This window comes from Helianthus annuus, chromosome 7 (assembly GCF_002127325.2).
Source record: "Helianthus annuus cultivar XRQ/B chromosome 7, HanXRQr2.0-SUNRISE, whole genome shotgun sequence".
NCBI classification, from domain to species: Eukaryota; Viridiplantae; Streptophyta; class Magnoliopsida; order Asterales; family Asteraceae; genus Helianthus; species Helianthus annuus.
In genome coordinates this window covers 11,913,317-11,939,915 of record NC_035439.2, presented here as the reverse complement: position 1 = coordinate 11,939,915, position 26,599 = coordinate 11,913,317, and the positions used below count along the sequence as shown (strand labels likewise).

Here is a 26,599-nt window from a genome sequence, read left to right as displayed (position 1 = left end):
CGAATTGGGTTGAAGCTTATCATCTTGATGCGTGGGAACACACTGAAGTACAATATAAAAAACCCACAAAAGATGACATGTGAATGGCATTCCGCTAACACTTAGGGAAATGAGTACTGCGGATAAAAAGAAATATCGTGATGAGAAATTAATGATCAGTCTGCTTCAGCAAGCAATAAAGGAAGATATCTTAATTTTGCTTCAACATGACGGAACTGCATTCTCAATGTGGACTGAGTTAGAAGCAAAGTTTACCGGAAGTGATGAAATGTTGAAAAACAAAATGTCTCTCATGAAAAAAGAGTTTGATTTGTTTAGAGGATTGAAAAATGAAAACACCAAGCAAATTATTGACAGATATTGTAACTTAGTGCGAAATATGACAAAACTTGGTGTTAAGAAAACTACTGATGAATTAATTGAAAAACTTGCAGATGCTCTTCCATACGAGACATGGGGAACCTATCTGATGATGCTGAAGTCAAACAAAGCAGAATACAATAAGATGAAACTCGGAGACTTCATAAAGCATCTGGAAGCTCAGGAGATGGAGCAGAGGAAGATTGCTCGGATGAAGAATTATGACGGTGAACAGGATATCAGTTTGTACTACAAGCATGGTACTACTGATTTTACAAAGTTTTCTCCGAAGATCGAAACTGCATACAATGTCAAAGATTCTCCTGAGAAGCAGGCATCTCAAGGATCAAATAGCAATACCAGATTTTCATCTTTCGATCCCAATATATCTGTAACAAAGAACGATAGAAAACTTCAGTGTAACATTGTGTTAAGTCTTGAAAATGATCAAGATTACACTGAAGATATTGCAAAAAATCAAATGTCTTTGTTAGGGATGATATTAGAATCTTATAGCTGTTTTGTTGCAGGTAAGATCGGCAATCCTATGCTTACAAAGGAGGATTACGATCAAATCGATGCTGAAGAAATGGAACTAATGGACATCAAATGGTGTATGGCGAGTGTGATGAGGCGTGCAGAAAAGTTTAAACAAATTACAGGCCGTGATGATTTTCGTGATGCTAATGTTTCTGCTTTAGGTTTCGATAAATCGAAAGTCACATGTTTCCGTTGCAGGGAGAAGGGACACTTCAAAAGAGAATGCAAAAACCGTGAAGCTACCGGTGCCCAGAATCCTTTCGGAAACAATGACTATCACAAGAAGGCCATTTATCATCAAATCACTCAGCCAGCACAGCAGCATGCACAAACAGCTCATGGGAGAGACGTGGTTGATAAAAGGGCTTGTGTTGTTAGTCAGGGAAAATATGATGATTTTACATGGGAAAAATATCTTCCGAAAGAAAGTAAAGTTTGTATAGCTGAACAAAATGATGAGAAACTGGCTGAAGGATTTATGTGGGATGATTTTTGTAAAGATCAAGATTTTATGGCCAAAAATACTTATCATGCTTTCTTTGGTAATGCTTATGATCTAAAATGTGCAGAAAGATGCAGAAAAGTCATGGAAGCTGCTGAAGAAAGACGAAGACAGATCAGAGAGGAGGCTGAAGAGGAAGAGAAATTGAAGGAAGAAGCAAAAGCTGAAGAATTGAGAAGAGTTCACTTTTTGAATTCAGGCAGGACTGTGAAAGAGGTTCCTGAGTTCGAGATTAAAGCAGATGCTGAGCCAGTTGTGGTTCCAGAAAAATGCGTGAATTGTGATTCGCTGATTAAGCAGAACAATGAGCTGTTGCATAATATTCATAAGCTGAAAGAATCGTATGATACTATGAACAGAGAAATCAACAAATATACTGATTCTGATGGTGAACAAGCTGAAGCTATGAATACTTTGAAGATAGCTTATCTGAGACAGCTTGATACAGCGAATTACAATATAAAGAAATGTGCAGATCTCGAGTTGGAATTGGCAACACAAAAGATAGAAACTGAGAAAATCAAGAAATTATTAGATAGTTACTCATGTTCTACTTTTGTGGTTGACAGGATTTACCCGGTGATGAAAGATTTGAAGACTTTCAAGGAAGTGCAGATATCGGAAGAAGTAAAAAGTGTGACAGATGTTGTAGAAGAATTGAAAGCTTCTGGTAAGAAACCGAGTTACAATAGATGTCCGCCTCCAGTCGAAAATGGTTATTCTCCTCGAAAACCAAATTCAGAAAGAGTCGATAAAGCAATCAATTTGAAATGGGAGTCTGGATCATCAGATAACTTACCGGAGAACATTGATGTCACATACACATCATCAGACACTGATCATGAGTCGAAGTTGATAAAAAGTGTGGTCGATCAGGTGTTAGACAAAGATGATGTTGATGAACCAAATTTAGAGTCAAAACCCGAGTCAAAGTCTGGGTCCAGTGCATCAAAGCAAACAGTCAAAAAGGACAAACGGATTTATGACAAAGAGTTTTTGCTTTCGAAATCTAATTTGAATGATGAATCAGTCAAAATAGCATATACTTTGAAGGGTTCTGACAAATTATATTCAGATGAAAGTTTTCCAATAAGAAGTGTCAGAATTGAAATGATTCAAAAGGTTTTCAAAATCACAGAAATTAATATTTCTGAAATAAAAGATTTTAATCTTAATGGAAAACCTAAACAATACACTTCAAGAGATCAACAAAGAATCAACAAGAAAATGGGTTACAATTGTGGTTATAGTTTCCAAAAGAAACCAAACCATGATCGTAATTACAAAAAGAAAGGTCTCGGTTTTATTCCACCGAAAAACTATAAAAATGAAAAATTTTATAAACAAAAAAATGTGTTTGTTTCAGGGAAAACTTCGGAAGCTGAAAAAGAAAAATTATTCAGAAATCAGACAAATCAGGAATTCCTTGCCAAAAAGCAAGAAGAACCAAAGAAGACCGAAGTTCTGAAGAAGGTTGAAAAGAGATCTTGTTTTCAGTGCAAATCTGTGGGTCATGTAGCAAAGGATTGTCCAAAGACATACAGACCCAAACAAGAAGTCTCTGGAAAAATGAAAGAAAAGGTTGTAGAGAAGACTGAACTTTCAACTCGGAAGTTCACAGGCTTTGAAAATTCAACTTATGAAAAAGGAGAATCTTCAAAGAGTGCTTCCAAACGCATAGCCAAAGAATCAAATCAGAAATGGGTTGTGAAAGGTTCAGGTAACAGTTCTGGCAATGAATCTGATTCCATAAAATCAGAGGAGCCATGTGTTGAAGGAAAGGTTGTAAAGAAAATTCCGAAAGTGGACGATGTGAATTTTCCGCCACTACATGCTAAAAATTACAAATCTAAAATCGGAAAAGTTGATGTTCCAAATCAATTTTATTCAGACAAAAAGAAAATTGATGTTGGAAAGACTTTCAACGACAATGTGAAACGCATCTTTGGAAGAATGGCCAGTGGTAAGGCCCAAAGCATTCAGGAGTTTTATGCTTCCAAAGGATGGGTTTACAAGTCGGTTGAAAAAAGGGATGAAAATGATGAGGTTACACCCAAGGATGGTCAGGCTTGGGTGGATATATTTTTTCAAGAATAGAATCCTGACTTGCCGGAGATTCCAAGATGGTATTGCGGATCATGAATCGGCATCTTTCTAAATCTGTTTGTGTAGTTGCAGGACTTGCCGGAACTCCCAGGTTTGTAAGCGAGGAGTAGGAATCGGCATCTTGAGAATTCAACCTAAAGATGGTAATTGGTTGAAAAACAGGTTTGAAGAGCTTGAATTGCTAAACTTACAAGTGGTTGTATGGTAGTAATTGGTGTAGATCTTACAAGTGGTTAAATCAGGGTCATTAAATTGGACTTGATTTAATTATCATTCAAGAATTTGGTAAACAAAGTGATGATTTGAACCCCATTTTACAAAAGATAAAAACAACTAAACTTATTTTCCGGAAAACCATTCTGATTAAAACAAACTTAAGTGTTTTGAAATCATTATGGGAAAATAGTTTGTTGTGAGGGGGAGTTCTGATTGTTTAAGCCAAACGGATGGAGAATTGAAGTGTTTTGATATCAGTTGTCATTTTCTGTACAGTTTGTTTTCAATTTTCTTTAGATGTATTTGAATTTTAGGGGGAGTAAGAATTTTTTTTAGAAAATCCAAAAACATCAGAAAATTTGAAAAAGCCAAAAACATGATAAAATCAAAAATGAGTTTTTGATGCATAAAAGAGGAAATGATAGTACATCAGTAAACTATCACAACATGCTAAAGAAATGTAATGTTTAAATGTGATAAACAATCTTACTGTGGATATGTCAGTAGATTTTCACACATTTAGTAAATTGAATCGAGATATAAACCTAAATTCAACTAACTTGATTTGTGGGTAACTATTCTTGGATATATAGGTAACCCCTGAAATCTCGTTTGAAAGGTTTCTTATTCTGGTATACTAGGCGTTTTGCTCAATGATGTCTGGGGTATTATTCCGGGACTTCTGCTGAACGGTAGTTCTGACCTAGTCCCTGGCTAATACTTGCTTTAATATGCTTGAAACATAGCATATAGCCCTCAGCTGATTAGACAATAAAATTGATGATCAGTTGTTGTAGCTGAAAAGATCCTCTAAAGGGGACACACCGAAAAGTCGAAGCTGATATCTCTCTGCTGAACGGAAGTTCTGACCTGAGATCCCTCAGTTTTCGCATTTAATCCCCTAAATTATATACAGATATCATTCGTAGTATATTCTCATGTAGATTAGAATATTGGGATCTGGATACGGGAGTATATTCAAGTGGAGTGATACACAATTAAGTTTTAGTTTCTAAAACATTAATACCGTATCTCGAATCGATTGAAATTTGTGTGAAAATTTAAGTGGACAAACATACTGACAATCTAGGTAAATTGTTTAGAACTGAGAATGTTTAAAGCTTAACGGTGTTGGTGATTTGTTTCAGAACTGATATGATCCTCTTGCACAAACTCACAAAAATATTGTTTGTAAATATTTTACTTTCTGCATTTATGTTCTTTTAGAAAATCCAAAAAGAGTTTTGGTGTGTTTTAGCATAAATTTTGAAAATTCAAAAAGATTTTCGACAACTGGTGTTGATATGCTGATTTTCGAAATTCAAAGTGCTAAACTTGACGAACTGGTTTGGGGAGTGTTTGAGAGTGAAATGATAAAATTGTTTTTGATGAAATCCAATAATATTCTTGAATGCAAAATCATTATCATTGTGTATTGGTTCAACATAGTTTCTAAGCTGTTGAAAAGTTTAATCTTTGTAGAAACTTATGGTTGGGTAGAGATTGTGCAGGTGATAAAATGCCAGGTTACGATCTAGAATCTGATGAGAATCTGTTTACAGTCTGAACAACCAGTGAAAGAGTTTATTCCAGACTACGATCCCAGCTGTGTGAGAGGGGGAGTCTGAAGACACCGAGTCAACATTTAAGAGAGTAGAGTCTGTTGGTGATGGAGATAGAGAACCAGGATTCTTGGAACGATAAATATTTCAGAAGCAGATTGTCGACTGATAAAGATTGTAGATTGCAGACTGATTGAAGGCATTGATGAAGACTCCGTCAACATCCGAGGGGGAGTTTGTTAGTGCACCTACGTCTGCTGACTACGTCTTTCATCGAGTCTTGAAGCTGAACAGATCAGAAATGGCACGGAATCCTAGATATAGTGATTTGTATAGGATTGTTTATGTTTACATGATCTAGGACCGCTTTTGTGTCATATCTAGTCTAGGACCGCTTTTATGTACACTTCTAGGACCACTCTTATGTCATGATCATGGACCCCTTTTACGGCAAGTTGGTGAACCACTCATACGGACATGCCGTATAAGTGGTTCCAGAACTATATAAATAGGTCATAAGAGTGGTTCCAGAAATAGAGTTAGAAACACATAGTTAAAGGTGTAATTGTTCCGGTACTCTACCGAAGTGCTGTCTGATCGTGTAAACTTGCAAGAAATCAATACAACAGCAATATTAAAGTGAATTCAGCGTGTATAGCACCGAATTGTTAGTTTCCGCCTCTCAATTCGGATACGAACTTCTCTGAACGACTCGTGAGGTCAGCAAACGATCCTACAGCATGCATAACACGTATCCTACGTACGGTTTATTTACTCATTACTTTTATCACATAGCACAGAATTTTAACGTCAAGGTACTTTGTTAAGTTATATTATTTTACCCTAATATAATATAACTATCTCACAATATAAACAAGTATCCACACAAGTGTTCTAGTATAAGATATATATTCTAAATATATATATATATATAGGGTAATGCTAGACAAAAAACCCTAAAATTCTTAGAAAACTCTGAAAACCCAAATCTCCCCCCATTTTTACCCAACCTCCCGACATTTTTTTTTTTTTTTTTTGAAAAAAATTACACATGTAATATACATGTTTTAGAGTGTTTTGGGCCAAAAAAAACAAAAAAGCGCCGAAGGGATTTTTAAAAAAAAAAATAAACAAAATTCAGTGCCTAACATGTGTTAGACAAAAATGCTGAAAGTTGCTGAAAATTTTTTTTTTTTTAAATTATCACTTCGGCGCTTTTTTGATTTTTTTGGCCCAAAACTCTTAAAAACATGTATATTACATGTGTTATTTTTTTCAAAAAAAAAAATGTCGGGCGGTTGGGTTTTCTAGGGTTTTTTATATAGATAGGGTTTTCTATCTAGCCCTACCCTATATATATATATATATATATATATATATTTATCCGTTTTTATTTACAAAACCAACCTCTGACACTTTGTGTTTTGTTACAAAAATTATGGCGAAGTTTATATTCGAAACACATGTTATAAAATATACTTGTAACACTTGTTTAGAAAAATATTTTCTAAGTGTTGGAACTTTTAGAAAATTTTGCCAGTGTTTCCTTTGTAAATGGAGGTGTCCATGCTATTAAGCATATCATTTTATTTTCCAAAAAGTATTCTAAAATCATCAATCAACAGTATAAAATCTTTACTTCTCAATCTTTGTTAAAAACAAGCATTAATTTCTATATCATGAACTTGAATGTTTATAAAAATGTGTAGTAACTTACTAGTGTATTTAGTAAGTCTTGTTACCCCTTTAAAGTGTGATTGCTTCTTTAAAAACCCCATTTTTAAAGAATATGATTCTTTACAACTTATGTTCATATTTTCTAAAAATACTTCTTCATGTATTTTTCTTGTTACACATGGGTTTCTTTACTTTGTTAACCACCAAAAATGATGCTTATTTATGTAAGAACCAAGATTTAGTAAACTTGTATTTTTAACTTGGTTTCTTGGTAAATCATACTTGAAACATTTAGATTTACAAGACTTTAAACTTACTTGTTCATCATTTTACAAGAAAACATCATATTTATTCAAGTTCATGACTTTTTGTGAGAATGATTCATAACTTTTAACATGTTCATACTCTCATCTTGCTAGATTATGTTTTTAATCATGATCTAGCAAGACTACATGATGATCAACATCATTTCCACAAACAAACAAGAATCAACAAGCATATCAACACTAAAACAACATGATTTCTTCAAAACTTTAGTCTATGTTCATGTTTCAAGTTCAAGTTTCTTAGTGTTCTTTAAGTTTATCATCATGTAACCTACTTTAACCACTTAAATAAGATGAAATATGAAGTGTAGGATGTTCTTACCACTAGCTCAAGGCTAGGGATGTTCAAGAAATGAGGTGGTTAATTGCAAACGAATTAGGTCCTTCAACTTCTACAAGCTCCTAACTCCTTTGTGCACCTTCTATCACCCTTGTAAGTGTATGGATTGTATGAGAATGGGGGAATGAAGGTGATGGTGGGTGTGGTGTTCTCGGCCGTGACCAAGAGAGGGAGGAGGAGGAGAGTGGAGTGTTGGTGTGATGATGAAAAATGAGTTTAAGTGAGGGACTTGTGGTTTATAAATAATCATCTTCCAACATCTAAATAACCACTAGTCCTTATGTTGCAAAAGGAGGCTACAAATCTCATAAACAATTCAAGAAAATCCATGGGTGGGTCCACCCATGGTAACCGTGGAAATGAGGGGGGGGGGGGGTTGGTTAAGTTGTAATGGGTAGTTAGGTGATATGGTTAAAATCTAAGTGTATGTTTAGTGTTTCTAGATGTTATATGTTTATAAGGTGTGTTATGATGTTCGGGGACCATAACTAGTGCAGAAAAATACAAACAATGTTCTGCAGTATTTTAGTGTCCCGGGTAATGTCCGGTTGTTCGGTTGGATACCATTCCGTTAAAGTTCTAAATTATTCTGTTTAGTGTCTTTTATGTATCTTTTTGTAACACTTTTAATTCCCAACACTCAGGAAAGCATACAGGACTATTTAGTAACTTTTCTGCGCAAGACTAGTATGTTAACAAGCACATGTAAGTATGACACAGTAATCGGAAAGCAGTTAAGTAATTCAGCACAGTCATCAATCACTTTAATTAACATTAATTAATCGTACGGATACATGGAATTATGAGGGTTGTCACACATACCCAGATTCATACTCGTATACTTCTCATTCCGATATTCCTCTATATTTAATCTTTCCATGCAAACATCAATCCTGGTGAGACTCCAATAGTGTACCTGCATTACACTTCATTCGAGGTGCACTATTAATAACGTTAATACTGTATAGTATTGAAAACTTGCATACAACCATGCATACTTACTTGCGTACATGCATATATACGTACCCACATACATACATACTTTCAAGCATAACTACATACTTGTATACGTTAATACATAACTACTTCCATACCTACCAACAATCCTACATACATACATACACACATACATACATACATACATACATACATACATACATACATACATACATACATACATACATACATACATACATACATACATACATACATACATACATACATACATACATACATACATACATACATACATACATACATACATACATACATACATACATACATACATACATACATACATACATACATACATACATACATACATACATACATACATACATACATACATACATACATACATACATACATACATACATACATACATACATACATACATATCCTCACCCATGTCTACATCTCCTAAAACATGAAATAAATCAGCCATACTTAGTGTATAAGCGTTTAAAAACGGTCTAAACAGGTTCGCATTGCACATACGTTAAAATATTAATTTTTTTGTAACTCTGGAGCCCGTGGCGTCCCGCGACGGCAACTTGCCTTCGCTGTCGCGTCGCGCCACCACCCAATATGATCAGAATGTTTGCAGCTGTTGCTGCATATTCCCAGCATAACTCAGTTTTACGGAAACGAGCATAACTTTCTCGTTTTTGATCCATTTTACCCAATTCTTTTTCCTACGTGATCGTAATTTAATTATCCATCACATGGAGTTAACATCCGGCATCCGGATTAACAAAATTCTAGACTTTTAAGCTATCGACTTATCACCTTTTTACAAAGTTTTGACCCGTTCATGCATTTATCAAAATTATCTGTTTATTTGACCTCAATTTCTCATGAACCTTATAATTTCAACGTTATCTATCGTAAAAGATTAAATTCATTGATGTCTTGCATGCTCTTAACCCAATTTCGCTCAAAAGCTTATTTTGACCCGTTATGGGTAATTACGCATTAAATGATCTAGGACATACAAAACCATACTCTCTGCTTTCTTACTTGACCAAAACATTACTCAAGTCAAATAGCTTGTTTCCAAATAACTTTTAAGGTCGTTTGCCCGATATACCTATCAAGGGCGTTTTTGTCAACCTTGCTCCATCCTTTACAACAAAGGACTTCATTGCATATTTAACCAATCTTACGACATAACTACAACTGTATTCACACGTACCTGGCTCGGATCAAAGCTAAGACCCGTTTTAATACGTCGTCACTAAGATGCTAGTTAATAGCAACGCAATTTCCTTTCGCTACTCTCCTTGTGAATTCTTAATGCTTGACAATACAATCATTAGTCGACATCGTCAAATGGTGATAGCTTCACCATTTGACCCGTTAAGTCTAAATGTCCATTTCGTCCTTGCATGGTTGTAATTATTCCTTATCCCTTCTATGTATCTTTTTCTTTCGTTGGCTCATACTCAAAATTACCATAATATCCCTTTACCCCATTTTCTCCTTCACCCATAGTTATTATCATGGACACATGTTCCGACCCGTATCAATACTTATCGGAACATCGTACTTCATTTATAAACTTACCATATTCATAATCTATACAATGAATAAGTATTCTACAGGGAGGGTGAAAGCTTAACTTACCTAACATCCGAATATGCTTCCCGTGCGCACTAGTCTCGTTTGACCCGCTTCTTTCCCAAGCTTCTATGTCGCTTATCAAGCATCAACTATCATATATCATTCTCAAGATAGTTAGCTTGTTCATCATTAATCACACGGATCTTATTTCGGAAATTACCATTCAAACTCAAAACATACTAATCTATCAAATCCTAGCCGAAATCCTTTAAACATTTACACACGTACGTGATTTCAAACATCATTAACAATAACATATCATCATATTATACAAAACCCACTTCATAACTACATTGTTAATCACTTACTAGTGATCTAAGCTCAATTATCTCTAATTTCATCATACCCTTGGTGTGTGTGTACAACCTTCTAAACATAATGTACAACTAATTCATGCACAATCTCCTAATTTTATACATAATTCATCAAATCCTCATACTAATTAACATATATCATTCACACCTAAACATTCAAACATATTATCATCATATTTCTTTCAATTCTTCTAACAAGACTCCATATTACTCACATAATACATCAATATTCAACAAGAGTTAAACATGGATGATGATTCAACTCATCATTCTCACCATAACTAATGGGTTTCACCTCTAAGCATCAAATTAACCCTAATAATGCATAACCCATGTTCTATATGATGATTCTAACATATCCTCATGCTCAATTTCATAACAATTCACGATTTACAACATAACCCACTACGTGGATAATCACCAATCTAGAATTTAAGACATACCTTATGATCCCCTCGTGTAGGTGATCACAAATTCGTGTTCGGTTCTGAATTTGAGCTTCGTTTATCCTTCCAATTTGATGGATTAGATGAAGTTAGGGTTTTGGCTTCATGAGAGCTCCTGCTCTCTCTAGAACACACGATCGTGTGTGTTTGTGTGTGTAATTTTTATTTATTAATTCAACTTTCAATTTAACCCACTTTAGCCCCTCAAGTTGTCACTAGTTATAAATGGGCACAACTTTCATTCCTTTAATTGTTTTTACCATTTTGTTAACTTGGTTAAATAACCTAGTCATTCATTTCTTGATATACCATACGAGAACATTTAACAATTATAAACATTCGAATTTTGGGGCGTTACAAAAAAGGGTCATGTACACTCACGGTTTTGTTAAGCTTCCAACATGAACGTGAGTTGACGAGTCGTTGAGGATGGAGCACCTAAATTACCCTACATTGGGGAAACAAATGCGTATGAGTACATGGAATTTGTAGAGAGTTTGCATTCGGAATTAATATGGAAAGTATACATGCATGAAAGTATATCTTGTCTAGATACTCGTTTGGACACTAAGTTTTTATGTGTTTTCATAGGTCCTAACTTGCCCATTAGAATCACAAACGAGGAGTCTAGAAACGAAGATAATATAACCTAGGTCCTTGACATCTAACCATAATCCGGTTAGTATCAAGAATTCGGTTAATAGGTATATATTATATATAGTATAAGTTATAATTTCGTCCATCATGTATTATCATGTAAGTCAAGCATGGAGGTAGGATGATTTCCATCCATTAAAACTCTTTGTATGATTCACCAAAGCACAAACTCATCAACTTAGTTGATGAGTTCGGTTGGTCATGAATATAAGATTAGATTAAACTAACTAACAAAAACAACCAAGTGAGCAAACTAGATGCATACATCTCGAGCATGAAAAGTGTTCAAGGACGTGATGTAGCCTTGTCACTTTGTGGAAGTTGTTTTGTACCAAAACATACAAGTGAGGTAGTGGAACTAAATTGGAAAGCCAAGGCTTCCACGGTTCACACTTTTCACCATATTGAAGATGATGAATCTTGGATTGGCCTCAACACTTGTAGGTTGTTTAAAACCTTATCAAAACAGAAATTTTAGAGGGTGTTTGCACCTCTAAACTTATAGAAATCAACCATGCTCAAGCTCTCTAACCATAGACTTGGTTATGAGCAAGATAGGTACAGGATTTTACAAAGTTTGTAAAAGTTTAGTAAAGTTTCTTCCAAAACAGAAAGTTGGACCTCAAAATGGTGATGTTACACCTTACTTTACCATGGTAAACTTGTGGAAACACTCCTAGAGGTGTTCCAAGATTTCAAGAAGAAGAAGAAGACATGAAGAAATGTGGAAGAAAGTGAGGTGAAGGCTCACTTTTGCACTTAGAGAATTCTACCTCAAACTTGATATTCCAGCAGATTTGAGAGTGTTTAGGGAGTTGGAAAAGTGAAATGGAGGTGTAGAAGGTATGGTTTTATAATGGTGGATTAGGGTTTGTGTTTAAATGAGGTTATATCGTGATTAGGTGAAGAAGAGGTGGGTGAAAATGGCCAGTGCATGAGTTGAAAACAACCTTCTGCGGATCGAGTCTTCTCGCCATCCACAAGGGGAATAGGCTTTTGGCTCGCGGGCCTTGAGGAGGCACTTTTCATGCCCAAGTTTGTTTTATTACATTTCAGCCCCCAAACTTTGAAATGTTTATTGTTTTATGCTAATTTCTTGTGTTTTAGCCCATTTTTAGGTTTTTAAAGTGTAACAAGATATTGTACGAGTATAATGCATGCGAGTTTATGTATCGTGTATGTATAAATGCGAATCAAGCGTATAATAAGCCTCAGTTTGCACAAAACAAGTACCCAAAGATTGATTGCGTATAAGTATAATAAGTGTAAGTATAACAGATGAAATTCATTATGATCGAGTCTCGGATTACAAGTTTGGAAGTGATTGAAGAATACAATACGATTACAAGTTTCCAAAAATAGAATACGATTACAACTGTTTAAATAAGAAAAATACAAAAATGCGAAGCGTTACAGTAGGTGCTTTCAATAAAGGGGATGGAATGGGGTTGGTGGTTTTCTTTTTAGTAAACTAAAAGGAGTCTTTTAGGAAATGGGTTTAACTGGTTCAAAAAACCAAGTCATATGCCACATCAACCACAATTGCCACATCAGCAAAAAAACTAACTGAGTTAGTTTTTGTTAGTTTGGGAATGCTATCGGCCAATAAGTTGAAAGTTAGGAGTGGTGTGGTACAAATCAAAAGTTGGGAGTGTTATATGTCAATTGGTGAAAGTTGGGGTTATTTAAATCCGATATCCCAAAATAATGAAACTAGACTAAATTGTCGGAGGGTACATTTAAACTTTAAAAAACTAAACTAAATTGTAATGGGCTTAAATATTCTAAATGATTATATAAACCAATGAACTTAAACAAAGGTAAACTAACGAATATTAATAAACGAATGTTTACGAACATAAATCAACGAACAGGCATACGTCGACGTTCGTTCTTCAACTAGAGTACTTTCACTAATAGGCAGATTGGACGATAACCCGATGGTGAAGATATATATTATACGTTACTGAACACAATCAGCGTTTCACTAACAGATTTGACGAACATTAATAATCTGATGGATTATCAACAAGCGCTTCACTAACAGATCTCCAATAACACAATCAACGTTGTTGACGGATCCTCCATGACCCATGCACTTACTAAGCCCCAAGTTTTTTACATCTATACTTAAAACTAAAGTAAATTCTGAAACAACTTCGATACAAGTTAAGAGGTGTAGAATGCAGGCGAGTTCATGATTAATTTGATTTACAGCTTTGGTCAATAACAGAGCCGGGGTCGTGATTCCTTGATCAATAGTAACTAACTAATCAACAGTAACTAAGTGATGAATCGTTTGATTAGTAGGGAAAAGTGTCCGTGCCGACGACCAAAAACAACAAACAACATAGTTCCTACTAACAAAAGACAATCATCATTCGTTTTTGTGCTCACACGAGTCTAAACTAAGAACTACTAGTAACAAGATGAACGCACTGTTTCATTCTGGCAAAATGTTTGCGATATGGTTCACCGTTTATAAACCTAATCTTTGATCTATTTCCGATATTAATTTATTATAATAAATAATACTTATCAGTTCTTCTTTTTTCTGAATTATCGATTGAGATTTCAAGAGAACCATAATTCAATTTGAAAATGATAACATCATGATGATATGGGAAATTACCTACAATATAACCTACATATTCCACCATCATTTTACTAAAATCCACTACTCAAAAGCCACCTTGTAAGTAGAAGAGCAAGTAGTGAGTGGTTTACAACTTATTTATTCTATACGAGATGCGCTTTTGGCATTAATTAGTCGGGTCATGCCTCCTCGCATTGTTTTTCAAGGAAACTAAAGCTGCTTGAAGAAATCTTTATGCTTGCATTGCCATGAAATTGTCCACATGTTGGGGTTCATCAAAGCGAGTTAGCTAGGCCAAAGACATGTTATTGGGTATCCATGCATGTAATTAAGAGCATTGTTCAAGTTATTGGGGCGTAGAAAACCTTGGACATAATTGTAACTTTCATTCACAGTTTTAGTACTAAACTCATATGGTGAAGGGAAAACTCTGAAAATGGTTCATAGGATCTATGATCATCTATTAACTAAAAAGGAGGCTTGTTGTTACAACGATTAAACGATGGTAATTAAGTACGTATTATTGATAATTTGATATAACAAGAAACTTATCCTTGGGAGATCCATGGCTAAGTAGTATGATTAGATAGAAGTACAAGTAACAACTGAAAAAGTACAAAGGAAGAGTATACAGATTAGAGAGGAGAAGTAAGCAAGAATGTAGGTCTACAAGTCTATGGTATAAGTCTTGTATCTGGGATGTGTTGCAATGAACCCTTGGGCTAGTATTTATAGCCAACCAAGGGGCTTCTCCTTTTCCTAAGGCGACCGAATACATTTTCAGGAGAGAAAATGTAGCAGACCCTTTTCTTCCCTTCCAACTCTCTGTTTTCCTATTACGCTCTATATCAAGAAACTCATTGACTTCTCTTTAGCTGAAAAAGACAACTCTCTTTTGTCCCTTTGCATGTTGCATTTATAGCTCGTGTCTTGACTTTTTGACTTTGACCTATGAGACCTTAATCCACCTCGATCTTTGCACATCTAAGCTATTACCCTATTGAGAAGGAGATATCCTCTCCTTCTTTATTCCTATTCTTAGAGACGTACGGTTTATTAAAATTGTGCCTGTTTTTTGGATGACAAGAGAATGCCTCCTCCTTAATACACTTGGATGGATGACTTCTTTCTCTCTTCCTCTATTTTAGGGAGAAAAGTGGAATTTAACCCAACTCGTCATCAAGTTGAGATGCAACATGTACATATGTGTGTGCAATGGAATGATTTTCACCCAATCAGCGATTACTTGCCCACACTTTGGTGCATACTCGTGTGTATGTATCTAGCATGGCCGGCCATGAGGGTGGGCGGGGAGGACCACCGGACAGGGCCCGATATTTTGAGGGGCACGTTATTTAAAAAAAATGAAATGTATATTTAAAAAAAAATAAATTAATAGGGTATACCCATACAAACACCAACATATGCCCACTTACAAAACTAGGTTTAGATTAGTTATTAGCCCATTCTCATTAGGTTTAGGTCTCCCAATACCCAATTTCGGTAAGGCATAAGGGCACGTTTTTTCGAGCTCGAACAGGATACACGAATTCTCAGAGCCGGCCCTGGTATCTAGCTATGTATGAGTGTATGTGTTCAGGTGTACGTGTCAATGCGTGTTAAGGGTTCTTGTGTTCAAGCGTGTTTGCTCGTTTGCACATCAGTGCCACTACTACATAAACGATCATTAGCAACGCGCATCTCACTAAATGAATTTTATCTAATATTAAGACACATTTGAGACGGGATCTCATAGCAAAATTTGCTATGGATTTTACAACGGTATCCATTTGTAATTAGTTTTTCGTTGTAAATTTAAAATTAGAAATAAATTAATCTTTAATATTGCTAAAAGTAGTTAAATTATTTCGGCTTTTATGGGATTTTTATTATGATTGGTAGCGAACATGATTGTTTGGTAGAAAAAATAAATAAATAATTAATTATACGAATTGTTCATTGGTTTACCCAAATTGTACGTTTGTTTCATAACGATCCAAAAATTATACTAATTGACCTTATGACCTTATTTTCTTAATTTCACTATAAAAAAAGTCAAATAAAATTAAAAAAAGAAAGTACCGTCTGTTTTAATTAATTTCTAACCGTTAACGTCTTATTTCATGATAAAAATCCACAAATACATACTTGAAAGTCTTGTCAAATCTAATATATACCGACATTTAACTATTTATAGAAAATAATATATATGCACACAATCAGGTCAACGCCAATCCACCATCCGATCTAAATCTAACCCTAACCCTAACCTCATACATCCTCAGTAACCTGTTTAAAACCCTAATTAAACTCAGCTCAAAGTAGAATTTGGTGTTCTTGCTCATCTTCAAATCTTTCTACGGAAGATTACCACTTGAAATTCTTTACTCTGAACTCAGTTTTTGAACAAGAACTGAGCGGAGATGGATGGCCACTCTCTCCCACCACCGTTTCATACAAGAAACTTCAATCTGCACCAGTTCCAACAGAATTCTGAAGATGAACAAAGCGGCAACAATGGTCTCAACATGAGTGGTCACAAAAGAGAACATGAGAATGAAGATATGTTGAACAATAGCGGCGGTGGTGGTGGCAGTGGTAGTGAAGGCAAAGACGGAGACGGAGAGATGGGTAGACGACCCCGAGGACGTCCCGCGGGGTCGAAAAACAAACCCAAACCGCCTATAATAATCACGAGGGACAGCGCTAACGCGCTGCGCACCCATGTGATGGAAGTTGCCGACGGGTGTGATGTGATGGATAGCATCAGCACATTCGCACGCCGTCGGCAACGTGGTGTCTGTATCATAAGTGGTACAGGAACCGTCACAAATGTGACACTGCGACAACCGGCCTCGCCTGGGGCGGTTGTCACATTGCATGGGCGGTTTGAGATCCTGTCCTTGGCAGGATCTTTCCTGCCACCGCCAGCACCACCTGCTGCCACCGGCTTAACTATTTATTTAGCCGGTGGCCAAGGGCAGGTGGTGGGTGGTAGTGTGGTGGGAACCCTATTAGCCGCAGGGCCGGTTGTTATCATGGCGGCTTCGTTTAGCAACGCCGCCTATGAAAGACTGCCTCTTGAGGATGAAGAAAGTAATTTGCCTATTCAAGGTGGCTCCCTAGGATCTCCCGGAGCCATCACACCACCACCATCACAACAGCAACAACAATTAATGACGGATCCGTCGCTGTTTCAAGGCATGCCACCAAATCTACTAAACTCAGTTCAGTTGCCAAATGATGCTTATTGGGGTAACCATGGTAGCAGTCGCCCATCATTCTAAGATCATAACATTTGTAACTGCATCTCATTGAGCAAAATCTTGTGATTTCAATTCTTTTAGTTTCATCTTATTTTTATTATAGTGTATGTCAACTCTTTTGCTTCTTACTTTCATCAGTTTTAGGGTTTCTTGATTTGTATTTGGTGTTAAGGTGACATACATGTGGGTTATATTGATTTGTAATTTTAAAGTTTTTTAAGATTTTGATTTTTGTTGACAAGGTAGGTTTCTTCTCATGTTTTAATCAGCATAGATTTTTTTGTTGATTATATCATAAGAACAAGGGTAAAACATAAACCCTAATGATGTAAATTCAATCATGAACAATAAAATAAGAGGTGTGTACCTGATTAGCAGTCACCACACCAGAGAGGGAAGTAGACGTCATGTTCGTCAGATTGGTCTGGTTCCCCTTTAGGATGTATCTTCTTGATGGTAGTACCGAGTTCTTTAGGGTTGGAGAACTCGTAGTAATGGAGAGAGAGGAGGGGCGATATTGAGTGTGATGTTATGAATGTCTAACCCTAATCCCTCTCTAGTAATCTCCTTATATACACCCAAGGGGAAACCCAATTAGTTAATTAGGGTAATCTGGCCCATCAACAATTACCAACTAATTTATTATAGGTTTAATATATTTTGATCCAAATAATATAAATGATTATAATGGCTACACAATTAAATATAAATATAATAATTATATTTAATCTTACATTCTCCCACTTAGCCGAGTAATCATTTATCATGAGTATTAGATTAGTCTGATCAGAAGTTAATACTCATTTTAGCCTTAAACAAGTACTATAGCAGAGAAATACAGCCGTTGAATCATTATGCGACTCAGGACCCCCATTAGTCATACTATAGCCTTAATTTAAAACCTAACAGTTATGATCAAAATACAAACAAGCCCTTTAGCGTTTGATTTGTATTTATAGTTGTCTATATGTCATTACACCGGCAGAACATATGTAAGAGACATACAAAATCAAACTGATGAGGAATATTAAAAGTTAATCATTCATAGTACGATATGCAGTTGTACATAGTCATCAATAAACCCGTGATTATTATAAGCGCTTACATAATAGTTATGGGTGATAGACTTTTAGTTATAGGATCCTTAAGCATATCATGAATGCATTCGATACAAAGATTTAGTTTCCTCAATTCGTTCATAAACGAATAATTAATTGTGTATCGAAATTTAATGCAGCACCTCTCGAACTGTTACTGTTCAAAGAGACATGGTAGCTGACTTTATCACAATAAGTCTTCAATATATTAATTATATGGAGTTAATAAAGTTATGAGTCCACTGATAAATTTTCAACAACATTTAGTGACTATTGCTTTGTGATCAACAATATATTATATCGTCATAACTTAGGTTGTTATTATCAGTTTATTATGACTCCTCCATAAGATAGGTTTTGTCTGCTGACATAAAGATATACCCGAAATTACATTTTTGTCATCTTTTAATATCACAAAGTTAGAGTAATCAACCGGTTTTAATTCTCACTTCTTCTTTAAATTATAGTCTCTCGTTTCCTTTATAGATATTTTAATACTCTATTAGATGCTTCACATTAATCTAGACATATCTAGTGTGTTGCAAAGTGAGTAATACTTAAACGAGTATAGACTTAAACTTACGTAAGGCTTCTAATTAATGAAGCGTAAGAAATAACCTCATTTATCCTATTATCCTCTAAAGGAGAGCAGTACTGTTTGTTACATATGTAAGGACCAATTTAATGTCAAAACTTATGGAACGGAAGTAATGTCCCATTTGGTCTATCTCAACATGTTATAATATCTATTATGTAAGAGATATCTCTGAGATCTAGTATATCAAAGTTTGTGTTAACAATGCTTTGGCTTATGTAACATCTACTTGTCAAAAGAATATCATCTATATAGACAAGTTTATCTTAGTTGCTCCCACTCATCTTGAGGTAGGTACATTACTCCACTTGGTTGTTGATGAAAATAATTACGTTAAGATTTCATCACATTATGATGTTTGCATTAAACCATACATGGATTTTATTGGCTTATAGTCAAACTGTTCTTTAACCTTAAGTTTAGAACTTTCAGGTTGTTTTATGAACATGTAAATATGTCAGCCAGTTGTTAAGGAAAGTTGTTTTAATGTTCATTTAATGTAGCTCAAAACTATTATAAGCTACTAGAACAGAGATGATCCTAAAAGAAATCTTTTGTTAGATATGTAATAACGATTCTTTAATAATTTATCTCTTCCTGAGTACAACCTTTGATAATCAATCATGCTTCTTTGTGTCTTAACGTTTATATCAAGATTTGGTTTAGTTATGAACACTCTTAGGTAATTCAATCAAATCCCAAACGTTATGCGAACACATAAAATCAGTTTTACTAGAAAACTGTTTTATTCCATTCAGAAGATTGATTGACACTAATGGCTTAATTAGAAGAGATAGGATCAGTAAACTTTTCCAAAATCCATTTCAACTCCAAATTAGGGAGGTTATGTAATCATCAAAGTTAGTAGGTTTTTAAACCTAGATGACCTCCTGAGTTGATTATTGGGTTTGTTAGAAGTTTCAGTTTTATGGATTAGCTCTTGATTAGGTTTCTATCATTTTCAGGATTCTAAGTTTGTAAGAGTTGGTGCAGTATGATGTACAAGAGGTGTAATAGGAGTTAAATTCGAAGTGAAATTTAATGACACTCTTCCCCCCGCCTCTTGTATTCCTTGCAAGTCATTATAAGGACTTTGACTGCTCCCACTGACCTTAGAAAACTTTAGGAACTCAGCATGCTTAGGGTCAATATTTAACGGCCAAACAAATTCTAATAGAGAAAACATATTAATGAACATATTAATGACGTTAGTCATTGTAGTTTCTCTTGTTGAGGATTATGTTAGGTTAGATAAGATATCTAAGTGTGCCCACAATTAAGCAACAATGAAACTTTTGTAAAGGTAGCTTTAGATTTTAAGGAGACAAGTTTTGATAGAACAGTGTCAAGATGGAGCAGTGTCTTGTACAAGAGGTGTGTAAATTGAAGTAATATAAAGTTTTCACTCCCCACCTCTTGCAACTATTGCAAGTTATTATTAAGACACTTAATGCTCCCACTGATCTTTAATATCTCTAGAATGCTACAAGAGAAGTTTCAATGAGCTACGTGACGTGGGAACCTATCATATATACGTTAGACTTTATTTGATTCCTTTAATGTCCAGATATCATGATAAACTTTAGGGACATATTTAATAGAAATCTTATTAAGTACATATATGAATAGATTTCTTTTAAAAACCATGGGCCATATACGACAAATTTAGATACAAGTAGATAGTCTTTAAATGATAAATGAATTATGTCTGAATGTTCCAATTGGAATAAGTTCCACGAATGTTAATGAAATATAACTTATGGTGGACCCATACTTATTCCTTAAGCCAAATAATGATTTAGGGCTTTTAACGTCATGATTTAAAATCACTGAGAATGAGATTAGATAAAAATCATCCTCATTAACCATGTCATGATTTCTCATGAATTTCAGTTATAATGGATGAAATTTATAAGTCTCATTTTTATTTTATCAAATTCTCATTTGCATGATGACAAAATTTGTGAAAGTTAAAGGTATCATCTAGTTTCATCTTAGTAATGTTTCTATCCAGATATTTAGAACAAATAAAATGAGAGTTTAAGGTAAGTGTGACTTTATGTTGGTTATGCAAACCTCACAACCTTCATAACATTGCTTAGTTATGATACTATATTCTGATTAATCTTCAGAATGTATAAGGTATCGAAAGGCGTTGTTAGAAGACTGATTATTATGGTTCTTATAACCTTAACAATTAATTTTGTCAATAACTCTCATGTTAGCTATTTGTCGAATTCTGGTAAGGAAACGTATGGAACTAGAGTCAACTAATCATGTGTTAGTTGGAATATTAAAATTACCAGACTTAAATATCATTAGTAAGTGACTATCTAATTAATTCATCCAACTGTTCTTTAGAATAATGGATAGTCTCGTTGCTTATGTTTAGTCTAATGACATAATTATGCAGTGAGATTTTCCTTTGAAGAACATTAGAGTTGGGATTTTGTACTTGTATTTTGACTATGGACCTTAGAACAATCCTCTTTTAAATTAAGTGGTTGTAAGGTGAGTAACAACTTATTTTCCAGCTTTAAACATTTATTTATTTGTACATAAGTTGCTTATCAACACACTCATTATACTTTGGTACTTTTGAGTGTTATAGTTGATTTATAAGGCATCAAATTGTACAAGTGAAAATCTTAGTATGTAATGTACTGGAAAAATGTACTTATTTTCATGCGTAAGCCCTTAACTATATGGGTCATGATATTGTACATTATAATGTATTCACATATACCACTTAACTTTATAATTTAGAATTTTAAAAAAGAATGCATGCATCTTAGGAGTTCTAGTGATTATTCCATATATAAGAGATTAGCCTTAGGAAAATCTTAATCTGAAATAACTTTAGTGATAGCATTATGTTGGAGAGTTCTTGATTATCATAAGAGACATCATGTTCGATTTATCCTGATCATCATGCTCTAATTTTCTTCTTTATAATCTTTATCAGAAGAGAGCAATAGGATTATCGTGTCTTAAGAAATAATCAAGGATTTAATTTAAGAGCTAATTCCAATAGAAACTTTAAATAAAGCAAACATTTTGGGTTTAGGAATTAGAGTGGATGAGATATAGGTAGAAGTAAATTATAGTGAGTAAAATTATGGGTACTTAAAATAAGGCAGACGAAAAGATCATAAAATTAAGTAAGGATCATTAATATAAGGATCATTATGTGAAGAGATTGTGATATGTCTATTATAACATCAAAATAATAGACTTAGTAAAGTCCTACTTAAACAAAGACAAATCAGCTTTGGCCAGAAGTGTAATCATTTAGGTATGTGTGCAAAGTAATCGTGACAAATCAGCTTTGGCCAGAAATGAGACAATCACTTTAGTTATGCACTTGTCAAGCATGCTAAACATAAATGAATTAAATCAGCTTTGGCCAGAATTAAGACATTTCACGTTTGTAATGCATACTTAACATAGCTTTTATAATACTTGAACAATAAATAGATGCATCAAATCAGCTTTGGCCAGAAGTGATACATCAGAAGCTCATTCAAGTTAAGCCATTTTGGTTTTGTAAAAGATTATTTGATCCTTATTAATTAACTAAGTATTTACAAAACCAATTATTAATTAGCTAAGTCTTAGTTCACATTAAACAGCCTAAAATAATGAGGTTTCGAGTGAGATCTTGACTCAGTTATGAGGTCTCGAGTGAGATCTCGAGTCAAGTCTCGACTCATCTATAACATTATGAGGTCTCGACTCATTAAGGTCTCGAGTCGCAACCTCGTTGTTCCGAGTCGGAACCATGGTCTCGACTACTGTATTTTATGAGATCTCGACTCATAATGAGGTCTCGAATCGCAACCACGGTCTCGAGTTGTGAAGATTGAAACCCTTAGTCGAAACCTTAGTGGTCTCGAGTCGAAATCGTGGTCTCGAGTTGTAAAGATTGAAACCCTTTATGATTTCGAGTCGCAACCTTGTGGTCTCGAACCTTCTGTAAACAGCTGTTAGTGTGATAAGGTTGAATCAACTAATTTTAAGGGATTTGATTATAATTTCAAAATATCTTATGTGTATCTATCCAAGTTAATTATTCGATTATAATTAAAATTGTATTTTATTCGAAACTTGGAGATAAAGTTACACAATTTTAGGAAAGATAATCAAATCCTAGTCTCACAAAATTAAGTAATATCATAACAATTATTCAATGATTGATTAAAGACTAAATGCAAATCAATTAAATCCATTGTTAATCAATTAATCGATTTACATAAAAAATATATAAATCTAACAAGAGCCGTCAATTACTGAATTGAATGAATCAATCAACTCTAATTAAATATTAAATATTCATCATCATGTTTCAATTAATGACACGAAATCATGTGCAATTCTGAAATAATATTATGAATTGGTTTCAAAGTCAAAACCAATTTTAATGAATGGTCAAAATAATTTTTAATGATTTAATTTTTTCATCGTCAATTTGCAGATTACAAAATCGCAAAACAGAAAAAATCAATTTCCATGTTTCAATTCTTTTAATTCAATCCATTTAATTCCTTGATTGAATTGATGTAATCAACATATGCTCTGATACCACATGTTGATTATATCATAAGAACAAGGGTAAAACATAAACCCTAATGATGTAAATTCAATCATGAACAATAAAATAAGAGGTGTGTACCTGATTAGCAGTCACCACACCAGAGAGGGAAGTAGACGTCATGTTCGTCAGATTGGTCTGGTTCCCCTTTAGGATGTATCTTCTTGATGGTAGTACCGAGTTCTTTAGGGTTGGAGAACTCGTAGTAATGGAGAGAGAGGAGGGGCGATATTGAGTGTGATGTTATGAATGTCTAACCCTAATCCCTCTCTAGTAATCTCCTTATATACACCCAAGGGGAAACCCAATTAGTTAATTAGGGTAATCTGGCCCATCAACAATTACCAACTAATTTATTATAGGTTTAATATATTTTGATCCAAATAATATAAATGATTATAATGGCTACACAATTAAATATAAATATAATAATTATATTTAATCTTACATTTTTTTCTTTTTTTTTTTTTTTTCTGAATGTCTTCATTTTGTAACAAAGTTAAAATCAAATAGTAAATTTTGTGCCATATAGGTGTATAGATTTATAGAAATAATTATGTTTACAGCAATGAGATATTACTATATTTAAATAAGAGGATTTTTTTTTTATTTGTAGGTGGTCAGCTAGTAAAGCCAGAGGAATTTTTTATTTAAAGAGAAAAACTCAATTTTTAATAAATTTTAGATTGGAATGTCAATAAAAAACACTTCGTATTTAGATTTAAAAATAATTAAATATTACAAGTTGGTGAAGAAAAATCAAGTTATATGTTAAGTGAATTACTAGAAAAGAAAAAGAAATACACTACTTATGAAATTATCTGTAAGCGGATGTTGGTGAGTTCGCTACCTTTGCCTACGAACCAAAGCATTTTTAAAACCTTTAAAAACGCTTATAATTTTTCAAATCACCTGCAAATAAAAAAATCCAAATGAAAGTCATTTTTAACATTACGATCTTTTTTTAATACATTCATAATACTTGAAACCATGTCCAATATGTTAATAAAAAAATTAAGCTAGACATTTGATGATATATAGCTATATTAATATTTTAATATCAGCCTAGACATTTGATGATACATATAATAATATTTTTAACATCAATCTTATTGTATTTGTTTAGTGTATATAAGACACAGTACACGACAGATTCATCTTCTCTGGAGCCACGTTAATCTAAGCTCCCATTCAGCCATTCTTGAAATATTTGAATGGTAGTAAAAGGTTGTATGAAATGCATCAAGAGTTGTACTTTCTAAAAGCATAAACGTACTTGAACCACTACTAGATACACTGTCTGGTTTATTTATAGAAAGAGAGTCAGATACTTTGTTAGGCCATTGGGTATGGGCCTCGTTAGAGGGCCGTCTCCCCCTTTTAGGCACGTTCAACACCGCCCCCTTGGGGCCCGGCATGGCAAAGGCGTCGGATTTTGGACGCTGGGGACGGGCCAGAAAATTGCATGGGGTGGGCCCCCCTAACGTTAACCTGCAACCTTTTTTAAAAAAAAATAATAAAAAAAATTCACCCCACAACTATAAATTAAACCCCTTTTCATCCCACTTTTTTACCAAACTACTCCCACTTTTCTCCCATTTTTATAAAAAAAAACCTCTCCCAACCTTAAAAAAATTATGGATCCCTACAACCCAAATAATCCCAACTCAAGTTCACATCCGTTTTCGTCATCCGGCTACACACCCGTAATGGACAACGCTTTTGCAGGTTACCAACAAATGCCAAACGCTTTCAACCAAATGATGAAGGCCAAAATTAGGAAAAAATGGAGTGGGGGAGTGTAGTTTTTTTTTTTTTAAATGTAACTTTAGGTTTTTTTAAAGTGTGTTTTTTTTTAATTTAAATGTAACTCTAGGTTTTTTTTTAGGTGTGTTTTTTTTTTATTGGGAAATTGGCCTGTAATAATCCCACCTAGACCTTATTGGCCATTAATAATCCCACCTCAGAATATTCCCCCCACTAGTTCCACCTTTCACCTATTTTTCCTACAATGGTCCCCCGTTAAAAAAACTTAACGGAGTTAAGCTTTTTTCCAAATTACAAACAGATTTTTTAGGGCTTTTGATTAGAACAACGATACGAATCCGTTGATGTAAAACTTGCCTCGAAACGGTGCTCCAAACGATGAAAACGACACATCAATTAGGGTGTTTAAATTTCCAATTAACCAAAATCAAGTCACTTGGAGCACCATTTCGAAGTAAGTTTTACATCAATGGACTCGTATCATCGTTCTGATCAAAAGCCCTAAAAAATCTGTTTGTAATTTAGAAAAAAGCTTAACTCCGTTAAGTTTTTTTAACGGGGGACCATTGTAGGAAAAATAGGTGAAAGGTGGGACTGGTGGGGGAATATTCTGAGGTGGGATTATTAATGGCCAATAAGGTCTAGGTGGGATTATCACAGGCCAATTCCCCTTTTTTATTTAAATGTAACTTTAGGTTGTTGTTTTTTAAGGTTTTATTTAAATGTAACTTTTTTACTTTTATTTACTTTGTTTTCATTAATTATTTAAATCAAATAAATAATAATAAAAAATTGGAGGAGGAGCATCCCCACACCCTTGGATAGTCACCAAGGGGAGGGTCCTTCTCCTTTGCCTACGTGGCGCTTATGTGGAGGATAGTCCTTTGGAGACTATCCTCCCGCATACCCAATGGTCTTATTGAAGCAATATATTTTTTTTTTGAACGGCAAACGCTTTATATATATATATATATATATAAAGAGCCAGCAAGAAGCTGAAAATACAAACGACACAAACG

General features: G+C 34.4%; 1 protein-coding gene across 1 annotated transcript; it reads left to right on the top strand.

Moving 5' to 3' along the window:
- Positions 1–16,548: 16,548 nt before the first annotated feature.
- On the top strand, positions 16,549–17,687 carry LOC110874329 (AT-hook motif nuclear-localized protein 24). Its single transcript, XM_022123067.2, has one exon. It carries the CDS (start codon positions 16,688–16,690, stop codon positions 17,549–17,551), a length of 864 nt encoding a protein of 287 aa, XP_021978759.1. The 5' UTR covers positions 16,549–16,687; the 3' UTR covers positions 17,552–17,687.
- The last annotated feature ends 8,912 nt before the right edge of the window (positions 17,688–26,599 follow it).